The sequence below is a fragment of the Leptosomus discolor genome, chromosome 10, assembly GCF_034619465.1.
Source record: "Leptosomus discolor isolate bLepDis1 chromosome 10, bLepDis1.hap2, whole genome shotgun sequence".
Taxonomy (NCBI): Eukaryota; Metazoa; Chordata; class Aves; order Leptosomiformes; family Leptosomidae; genus Leptosomus; species Leptosomus discolor.
This window is the reverse complement of record NC_141400.1, coordinates 10,054,401-10,065,423: the sequence shown is the minus strand read 5'-3', so window position 1 is coordinate 10,065,423 and position 11,023 is coordinate 10,054,401. Positions and strand designations below refer to the sequence as shown.

Genomic DNA, 11,023 nt, shown 5'->3' with positions numbered 1-11,023 from the left:
CTTCTGAGCAACTCTGATTCACAGAACCACAGAATGTCAGGGGTTGGAAGGGACCCCGAAAGATCATTTAGTCCACCCCCTCTGCCAGAGCAGGACCACCTAGAGTAGATCACACAGGAACGTGTCCAGGCAGGTTTTGAATGTCTCCAGAGAAGGAGACTCCACAACCTCCCTGGGCAGCCTGTGCCAGTGCTCTGCCACCCTCACAGGGAAAAAGTTTTTCCTGATGTTAACGTGGAACCTCCTGTGCTCCAGCTTGCACCCGTTGCCCCTTGTCCTGTCATTGGCCATCACCAAGAAGAGCCCGGCTCCATCCTCCTGACACTGGCCCTTTACGTATTTATAAACATTAATGGGGTCACCCCTCAGTCTCCTCCAAACTACAGAGGCCCAGCTCCCTCAGCCTTTCATCAGGAGGGAGATGTTCCACCCCCTTCATCACCTTTGTGGTTCTGTGCTGGACTCTTCCCAGCAGTTCCCTGTCCTTCCTGAACTGAGGGGCCCAGAACTGAACACACTATTCCAGATGTGGTCTCACCAGGGCAGAGGAGAGGGGGAGGAGAACCTCCCTCGACCTACTGACCACAGCCCTTCTCATACACCCCAGGATGCCATTGGCCTTCTTGGGCACGAGGGCACATTGCTGGCTCATGGTCATCCTGCTGTCCACCAGGGACCCCAGGTCCCTTTCCCCTACAATTCAGCACAGCATTTTAAGGGCTGGGGCATTTTTCATCCAGCACTTGATACCCTATAAGCAGATTTGCTGTCTCTTGGCTCCATAGCCAAATGGAATCAGCCATTTGAATTCTTTCCACCCATTTCTTGCAGAAAGCTCACAGGCATCAAACCAAGTCAGCAAACAGGTTAATTACCTATCTATGAATTACTACTTCTTACTCTTTCTCAAGTGATAAATAAGAGAAAGAGAATATAAACTCCAGAAATGCAAAAAGCTTTGCAAATCTGCCCAAGCTTCTGGGAGCGCCGCTGATCCTGTGGACAGATGGTCACGAGCATCACCGTTGTGTTAACTGCAACCGCTGAGAGTCAGCAGAGCCCTCAGCAGCACGTGTTAGCAGAGCCGAGCGAGATTACGACCCAAGGAAAAGAAACTGCTGAGCTGACTGCAAGACTACATACAGCTCTGTGTTTTAAACGTTGGGTTACAGAGGGTCTGTTGACCAAAGTAAGGCAGTGGAGTTAGAGTTTATCGGTATTATTCCTGCTATAGGTTAGGGGTAAGGAATAAAGAGCATTTTCAATGGTTATGGCTGCGCTGGATTGAACCCGTTCTGGGTTGGAAGAGAAATGGGTGATAAACACTTTGTATATAAATATGAGAGCAGTTCAGCTTCCTAACAGGTACCTTGAACAAGAAATTGGGCATTCCAAAGCAGCAATGTCTGAGCTCCCAGACACATTGCACAGGACGCTGCCAGGTACTGGGAACTAGAAACATCACAGCCCTGGCTCAGAGGGACAGCAGAGCCCTGCAGTGGCTGCTTGCTACCGAGGACCTCCTCAGCATGGACAGCAGGCTTTGGGGTACCACTTGTCTGAGGCTGAGATTTGCATTACAGTCTAAATCCTTAAGTCTGTGCTATCTTGCACATTTTAATCTTGGGCATTGTAAGAATAATTTCTGTCACTCGATTTTAAGATGTATTATCATTTAACGCTGAATGGAAGGGGAGCCTTTGCCTTCACATCTGAGGGGAATTCCTGAAATTGTGGGAAAAGCATTGATGTTGTGGGACAGAAGTTGCCTCTGGTTCTAGGGCAGAATTTTTCTTCTGTGAGGAGTCATTGCCATGGTGCTAATTCTGTTTTGCTGATCTTCCAGCCAACTGAGATGCAGCTGAAATCTGGGTGTTTTCTGCAGCATCTGCATTTAGAGGGAGTACACTGTTTGTTGTCAGTAAGACATGCTGCAGCACCGGTAGAGTATTTGCAGCTTCTGATGTTCATCGAAATAATTACCTGAACGGTAAGTACTTCTAAAAACGAGATTGGCATTAATGCTTTAAAATTACAGGCCCTATGTAACGTTTTGAAAAGAGATGGACAGAATGCTACATTGCTTAGGATTTAGAACCAGAGATCACAGACATTACAAATATTGTACTTCAGATGTAACAACAAATGCAGCACTCTAATACTAATTAATTAGCAGCTTGGTTAATACAAGTGCTTGGCAGCACCCCAGAAAGCTCTCAGCTACAGCATGTATCACCATGTCCTCCCTGCTCTGTCATGCCCTGGCTGCTCTGGAAGGTTACATGGCCTGGCTACTCCTGCATCGGCTTCTGGAATATGTATGGCTCAGGGGACCATGCAGAGCCACTGAGCTGCATTTTCAGCTCTCATTGAAGATACACCTTTCCTCTGCCCCCTTCCATTGCTTCCTTTCCTGTCTGTGAGACAGAAAAAAGTCCAAGAGCCCATGAAACCTGTTCGATTTTATGGTATTACTGTCCCCTGCATCCCAGCAGCATGTGAAGCTCCCAGGTCTGGCTTGCTGGTACTGTACAAACACGATAACCAGGTCCTGGCACAACGAGCAGATAATCGACACAGGAAAAACCCAGTCCAGCCATAAAGGAGATCTTTACATCTGTGCAAGCGAGATGCCAGGAACACAGGGCAAGAGGGGATTTTTGGCTCACTGAAGCTAATTCCTTAGTACTGCAGCAACCTCATCATGTAATCTTTTCCATAAACTGATCGTGCTCCATGTCAGAAAGCAGATGGGTTTCTTGCCAATAGTGTCCTCCATGTGGGGCTGTTTGCAACCCCCCCCATCTGCTGGTTCACAGCTTCCCCACCTCCTGCCTGCTGTTCTTGATGCTATTGCCATATTTCTGGTTTGTTGGAAATGTCCTTTTTTCCTCCATGGGTGGGGTAGAAGAGAAGTCAAGACAGAGAATTATGAGGACTTTAACATGGCCTCCTGTGCAGAAATCACATACGCCCTTTCATAAATCAGGCCATCTTATTAATACTGTTCCATTAATTGTGAACAGTACCTCTTGTCTGCTACTGTTTTAATTGCCTGTGCAACCTGTCTGGGAGCAGTGGGCATTTAAAATAAAATAAATCCTGCTAATTGTTGCTCACAGCTTTGTGCAGACAATGCCTGAGAGCTCAGCGTTTTCCAGATCTGCAGTTTCATTGCTTTCTCCATTATGTGACTGACCTGAATAAGGACCAGATCACGCTGCTGTTTGACTTGCCGGACCGAAACGCAAGGGGGAAGATTTGCTTTAATGAGTTCTACACGGTGGCGTGCATCCTCCTGTCCCACAACGTGTGTACCCTGTGGGTCCTGGAGTCGGTACAGGGACATCCACCCTATCCAACACCCCTGTAAAGGGAATCAGCTCACTGGATCTGATCTTTACCCATGGCATACAAGGGATGGAGAGGGTCCCTGGGCCTATGCTGCTGCATAGAAAAGGAAAGCAGTGAAATAAGCAGTCCCCCTGTTAATACCAACCTTGCTCCTCTGGGATTAATCCACCCCTGAACCTTTTGCAAGGTAGGAATCATCTAAACACTCCTCCCAGCTCAGGCTGTCCATCTTAGTTCTCCAAAAAACAAGGCCTCGGCTGTGTCTACCTGTGGGGAAGGGAGCAGAGCATCAGTTTTCACCCACCCGTTCTTGCCAGCTTGTAAGTGCAGCAGGTGCCGATGCCCTTCTTCAGCCTCCCGGGCATCACCTACAGCCCCGGCTGGGGAGAGACCGGTGCCTTTTCAGGGAAAAGCAGCAAGGACAGCAGGCTGTGGTGAGGGAGAGGGGTGGGAAAGCCAGGGTTATCCCCAGAGCTCAGCCTCGCTGTTGGAATTGTGCTGCAGCTCTGCTCTGGAGCAGACACCCAGCTGAGGGCCAGTGCTTGGGGCTACTGCCCGTGGGACTCAGGGTGGAAGGAGAGGAGCCAGCCGTGGGACGTAGCCCTGTCAAGTCATTCAGCACACGGGAGGGATGCAAAAGGACCTCATAAAGCAGTCTTGGAGCTTGGCCGGCTGTCAGTGGCTCCCCCCAGCACAGCCCGATCCCAGCCGGCAGCAGCCTCCTGCTCCTGCGTGGCTCCACGGCAGGAAGCACCAGGATTTTGGTATTTCCTGTGGGTGAGACTAGCGGGAGGTCACCTTTATTGTCTGGACATGAGCATCGGTTGGTATTCCACATATATTTTCCAAGCAGGAAATCAGTGCTTATCATCTGTTTCTAAACCTTTCTGCCCCAAAACAGAACCATCTTGAAAAGCAGTTCGTCCACCAGCACGTGGGACCTGCCTTTCGACTACTGGATGTAGACAAGGATAATATGATTGATTTTAATGAGTTTGAAGCCAGAAGGTTTCTCTTTGACATCCAGAAAGAAGAACTTAAGATATTTAAGGACTTTGATGTTTCTGGAGATCAGGTAAAATTAAAGAAATTACAGTCAAAAGATAGGCCATAAAAATGCCTCTCAATTAAAAATCAGTCCTTGGGATAATTTTGCACTGCAGCACACAGCAGCTTTTTACTCAAGCCTGTTTTCTTCCTGTTGACTTCAGGAGTGGGTGTTCGGTGACTTACAGCACAGTGTGAATTGAAAATGTTTTACGAGTAAGATAGCAACAGGAAGAAATATTTTTTGGGGTCAACCAGGCATAATTCTCTGTCTGAGGAGACTAATGGGAGGAGGTGAGCAGGACTGGAAGTGCCTTTATTTAAGCCATTTTCTGAGTTCGCTTGTGGCTTCTCATTATTTTCCAAGCTCTCTGCAGTCCACTCCCAGAGCTGCTGGCCAGAAGGATACCTCGGTGTGGTACATTCGGACTTGAAGCTCCTTCTAGAAACATTACAAGTGCTGTACCTTGGTTTATGCCTGTGCCATGGAGATGCTGACACCAGATAAGAGCTCCAGGTGAAGCTTTTTCTCTGATGGATCACTCATTTTGACCTTAAACCAGCTTCAGATTCCAAGGGATCTTGGCCCTCCCTGCCCTGTTACAGGGAGCAGCTCCCCACAACCAAGAAGGGACCAAAGCTGGTAACAGCAGCTCCCTCCAGCTCTGCATTGACAGAATCCTCCTTGGGGAGGTGCATGCATGCATCCCTTGCCAATTTGCTTTTGCCACCAGCTCACCTTTGTCCCTGTCTGGTCACTGGTGCTCTTTCAGATCCCTCCCTGCTTTGAAGTACTCTCTGATTAATGACCACTTGCAGCTACACTGGTAGGAAATCCGTCATTAAGAGACTGTAGACATCTCTTATCTCTGCCACAGCTTCACACCATCCTCATGACGGCAGCATCCCAGCATGCTCCAGGAGCACACTCGGCAAGACAGCCATTAGTAACTGAGAGAGATCCCTTCTCTTTCTCCTCCTTTCTGCTGCTAGGTTCCTGGGTTATTGTTTTTATTGATAATTCTCCTTCTCTATGTTCCACCACCAGTATCCTCTTCAATTATTTGTTACAGGCAGTTGTTGCATCTCTCCTGTCAGACCTGCAGCTTGCAGCCTCTTGCCTATGTGGTTTAGCGGTGCAGCGAGGTATCAAAGCCTCTGTCCTGCTCGGGGCCTGTGGATAGTTCTCTAATGCCCTCAGAGTAGTTTCCTGGAATAAGCTGTTTCAGCCCCAAGTTGTGTGGATCCTGTCCTTTCATCTTGAGGCTGCCTGATCAAAAGGTCACTTCAAGCAGGAGCAGCACGGCTGCGACACAGCCATGAAGGCACCCCGCTCCCCACTTCCACCCAGCCACACCGTAAGCCCAGCTGTTACGAATTACTCCAACATCTGCAAGTCATTACAAATGGTAGAAAACCAGCCATGTGCCAGGGAGGTGCCCTACGAGCCTGTAACACGTTTGGGATCAGCCAGAGGCAATCAGTTGAAACCAATTTCTTCTAAGTCTGTTTACATTGTGCAAGGCTGCCTTGCTAAGCTAGGGACACATCTCCTCTCCAAAACTAGCAACCGAACTATGGGGAATTCAAGATGTTTGCAGTCTCCTGCATTGACAAACAACAACAAAAAGAGGAAGGGGATCATGAATAGCCTCCCAGCACGACCAGCGAGCTCCTAATAGATTAACAAGGACCCTCTACCCAGCTGGCAACAACTCAGCCTTGCTTCTCCATCCCCCTGGGCTCAGCTTACAACCACCAGATAGATGTACCAAACTTGTAGAAGATGCATAAATCAAAGTGCTGCAGCAAAGCAATTGCCGGTTCTGTTTTCTCTGCGGCACATCGCCACTGCTCTGCCAAGGTGAGCACTAGAGACGGGTGTCCAAGGAAGAGGAAGGACTGATGCAACTTGGACTTCAGCCTCGTGCCTCACAACTCTCCCCAGGACTAAGCCTGATGTTGGCATTACCTTCCCCCACGTACTGCACTAGCTGTGTCCTCTCGGTGTTTCAGAGACAACTTCTTCCTGCCCCCTACGTTCCACACTGGTTTAGCGAGTGCCTTCCTCCCCAGCGCTGCCATTGCCACGTTCAGACGTGCACAAAGCAAGGCTGGCTTGGAATGGGGCAGACTGGTCCCCAAGGCTGGAGCCACTCAGACCAGCAGCTTTCTGCTCTGCACTCCCCGCCTGCACGCGCCGGGCTCGGGCAGCTCCCTGCACCCGTGCTGCCGCGCTCGGGAGGGACAGCCCAAAGGCAGGAAACGCCGTTTGCCTCGTTAACGAAACCACCTAATTAAGTCCACGTGGAGAGAAACCAAGAGAGACAGTTTAGTTTCTCTTGCTAAATATGGCCTGTTTATTCTTTAGGCACAGCAATCCAGTGAATTTATTTCCCCCTCTCACCTTGCACACGGGGCATCACACCATTGAGCCTCCTCCACACTCGCTGCCATTAGAGAGCTTCCCTAATGAAGCAGCATGGCTGCAGCATAAGGCACTAATTAGCATAGAAAATTCCAGTCTCCAAGCACCACCACTGAACTCCCTTGAGACGAGGTTTCGGCACGCCTGTGAGGCAGCATCCCACCTCTCAGACCGATTCAACTGCTCTGAGTCCAAAGAAAATAAACTACGCGGCTGAAATCCCAACTTTCTGGGACTGTTCAGAGAAAGAGAGAACACAACAAACCACTCTTTGCAGAGCTGAGCTGAGAGCTCAGTGCCTTTTCCGTAAGGTATCTTGATATTTTTAGCCCAGAGTCAGAGGGACCAGCCACCCCAAGCTTTCGGCCAGATGCTCCCTACAGCATCCAGCACAGCTCTGGATTCTGCACTGACCAGGGCAGCTGCCCCAGCGTAAGCAGCAACAAAATAAGGTCCACAGTTGAAGACCATTTCCCTTAGCGCTGTCTCTGGAGCCCAGCAGCAGGTATTAACGCAGCCCCGGTCCACAGGAGCACAGCCCAAGTGGGACGGGTGGGGTAGCCAAACTGGGATGGAGCCTCAGGCAGCAGAAAGCAATTAGGAGTTTGGCACAGGGCCAGGAGCGAGGGTGCGACATCCGCCACAGGGCAGACACCCCACGCCAGTCCTAGCATGTTATGCAGCACCATATAGTGAGATATAGGTCAATGAGGTATGAATATAGGCGAATACAAACATTATTTATGTTAATTATGAACAGAAATGCCACAATCTACGTAACATAGCTCTATAAATCATACATAATCTTCTCTCCTAAGCTTATACGCTGTAGGGTCTGAAGCAGCACTTTATTTCACTGCTTCCAGCAGTGACAAAAAATTTCAACCCTTGTGCACTTTTAACCTAGAATCCACGTCCTTTTGGGGTTTTGCTTCGGTTGACAGTCAGCCTGGAGTTCCCCAGCCCACTTCACACACCAAAACGTGCCACAGCTGCACACTAAGGCCAGCTGGGTGTGGTGTGGGTACGTATGCACACACGCGACACCACCAGGCAGACATCCCTCTTACTGCCTGACAAGCGACCACGCTTTGCTCAGCTACGAGATGGGTAAAGAAAGATCACACATAGTTTTAGAATCCTGGTGTTTGAGGAGATCAGCTCTGATGACTTCTCTGTCCATGCTGCAGGAGGTGGAAGCAGGGTTGTCTCATGGGTCAGAACAAACGGCTACAAACAAACCTTCGCACCTGTTATTTTATGCATATATATTAAAAAAGGGAATATGTATATATAAAAGATTATATATATACCCACATATAAAAGGAATAAAAAAATTATAAAAATATGTATGTATAAAAGGGAAAGTTCCAGGAAAATCACATGCTTGTTTGTAACTTGCATCACAAATTCTACTGTGAAATGATCCCAAGATTTAAAAAAAAAAAAAACAAAACAAAACAAACCTGAAATGTTCAGCTATGATAACATTAGACCAAAGTGGTCTGCAAAAAATTATTCCTACTCCTCTGATACCTTAGGTATTTAATCAAGATTATAAAAGTGGTGACCTGAATTAAGACAACATGTCAGTTAATGTAATTATAGGACAATTACACAGATCCATTATTTTGCACTGTTCACCAAGGAGCCAGAAGCACATCTGCAGCCAGCAGGAGCCGGGCACAGAGAAGGTTCACGCTGGATGTCTGAGCACACCTCCAGGCCCTGCATTCTCCACGGATTGCACACCTTATTTGCAAGATGAAACACTGTCACACACCAAAATTATTAGCAAAATGTGTCCCCAAGGTGTCAGACAGGTAATGAAAAAGTTGTAGAGCTCCAGCTCAGAATTAAAAGCCCTATTGAATAAATTTAAACAGAAAACCAACACTGACTTTATTTCTTAAGGCATGGCATTTCCAGGATTACTTTTATTTTTTAAATGCAGGGGGAAAAAGGTGTTGGTTTTTTTTGTGTTTTTTGGGTTTTTTTTGTTTTTTAAAATACAGAAGATTCTGTACAGCATTTCCAATAGAATTCATGATGGTTTACTCTCAATGGTACAAGATCTTTCCTCGTTTTTTTTTAAAAAAAAAAAAATCATGTAATTTAACAGTCTGAAGACAACCTGCTTGTGCTTTGCAGCTGATTAAAAAAATGTGCACACACTACTGCAATATGTCAACCAAGAAACAGAGGTACAACATGAAAATACATAATGCATTTTAAAAGTTACCTGATGTTCACAGCGTCTTTATATTGGCCTTGAATTCTTCATGGATTGAAGATTTGATTCTACAAGACTTTATAAAAGTTACAGGGCAAAAACAATGGTCACATCACTGGAATCCCCTCGCCCTTGTTTCACTGGGTGTTGGAACTGTGCATTTTCCACGTCACAACCAAATCTAGCACCATATCCTTTGTAATATGGATGTTTGTTACATGGCACACACAAACCGCATACAAAAAGTTTTACCATAAAAATGAAGATATTTATTCAAGAAGTACAAATTTGATGGTACCAGCCATCTTTGAAAGCCATTACCATGAGGCAGAGAGGACACAAACCGAAGTCTCTTGCTCAGAGCATGTGAAAGCAGGTGCCTTACAAATTGCCAGCTAACGCAGTCATTTCAGTCATTGCTCAAAAGCCACCTCCACTTTTTAAACATTCCCTGGACTTAAGAGAGGCACAAACAGGGTTTTTAATACAAGACCAGTTAGTTATGTTAACAAAGCCATCAGCTAAAATTTATTTTGTTTTAAAATTTCCTTAAATTGTCTCCAGCCTTTGACTGGATTCGAATTTCCTAAAGAAAAAAGGGACTTGGGAATGAGCAGGTGCAGAATTTTTGGAGCTCAAGATGAACTAAAAGTTTTAAGGCAGGAGTCAGGATTTTAAGTTCTCTATTTGCCCCATGGCTCTGATTGAATGGTCTTCATCTGTAAAATACACAAATACAGAGTTCTACTGGATAAATATCCAACAAGTGGTCCTGCTTGGAGGGCAGGAACATACTTTTTCACAGACAGTCCAGCAGACAGATTGATTAAAAGTCTCAAAGTCCACGGTAAGAAGCCTGCCGGTTAAAACATCCCATCTTCCAAGTATTTGACTGTTGTAGGCTCAGTGGCATGTATCTCCCTTGGAAGGAGAGTGATAGCTCCACCTCCTATGAACAAGAGCAACACACACAGAGCTACGGAGTATCTAAGCGGATGAAATATGGAAGAGCAGAGCCGTTTGCAGAACCGAGCAATCAAAAACGCTTTATGAAAAGGCAAGTCTTAAAGCAGGCAGCCTTGTATATACAGTCATTAACCAACAGAAGTGTTCGTAGCTGCAGATACAATAGCAGGACATTCATCTTCTTTGGGAGAAGACAGAAGCACGGTTGCTAGGAAGTTTAACTCCAAAGCTTCCTAGATCAGTCAACTTGCAAGGCAGACCACCAACATCTAGCGGGTTTGAAGCAGATTTTTTTTCTTTTTTCAAGAAAGCTGCAGAGCATACGAAGCTCTTTCCCCCACCCAAAGCAGTTTTCAAAAATGCCTTTCTCGAACCTCTATGTCCTACTCCAGGACAGCGCAAGCTGTCCAAGAGCCGCCACCCATCATCTAAGAGGGAGTCAGAACTCTGGGGGAGGTGGTGTGAAAGGCAAAGGAAAAAAAGCCCCTTTTTCTAACAGAGACTACTTTCATTTCAACATAACAGGATCTGAGCAGTGCAGTGAAAAAGCCAACAAAAATATTTTTTTAAAAAAATGTAAACATTCTCTGCATAAGGTGCAGGGTCTTGGATGTATGTACAGTGACATAGAAAAGAGTTTGTAAAATATAGATCAAGAGTCAGAAATGTAGCTACCACTTACGCTTCTGAAGACGACAGAAATGGAGAAACATACAGCATTCAATTCGTCAACACTTACACAGCCAAAATGCTTTCAGAACTCCATGGCTAAAAGCGTCCCACCATTGTAACAAAGATTTTTTTAAAATGTTTTTTAAAAATTTTTTACATTATTTACTAACAGAGGATATATATGCAGAAGCATGTCATACTACAGCAAAATTCTATCAATCGGCCATCTGCTTCACCGAAGATTATGCACATTGCCATGTGTTGCCTTGTTGCTCCAAAGAACCCCTCTTTCCTCTCCTCCCCGAAGCAACTCAGGAACTTTC

General features: G+C 46.4%; 1 protein-coding gene across 1 annotated transcript; it reads left to right on the top strand.

Annotated features, from left to right (window-relative positions):
• The first annotated feature begins 1,855 nt into the window (after positions 1 to 1,855).
• EFCAB9 (EF-hand calcium binding domain 9) lies at positions 1,856 to 6,685 on the top strand. The gene is given in 6 exon segments (XM_086470830.1): positions 1,856 to 1,958; positions 1,961 to 1,990; positions 3,162 to 3,337; positions 4,256 to 4,429; positions 4,848 to 4,918; positions 6,418 to 6,685. Coding segments are annotated over 6 exon segments (822 nt in total).
• Positions 6,686 to 11,023: the final 4,338 nt, after the last annotated feature.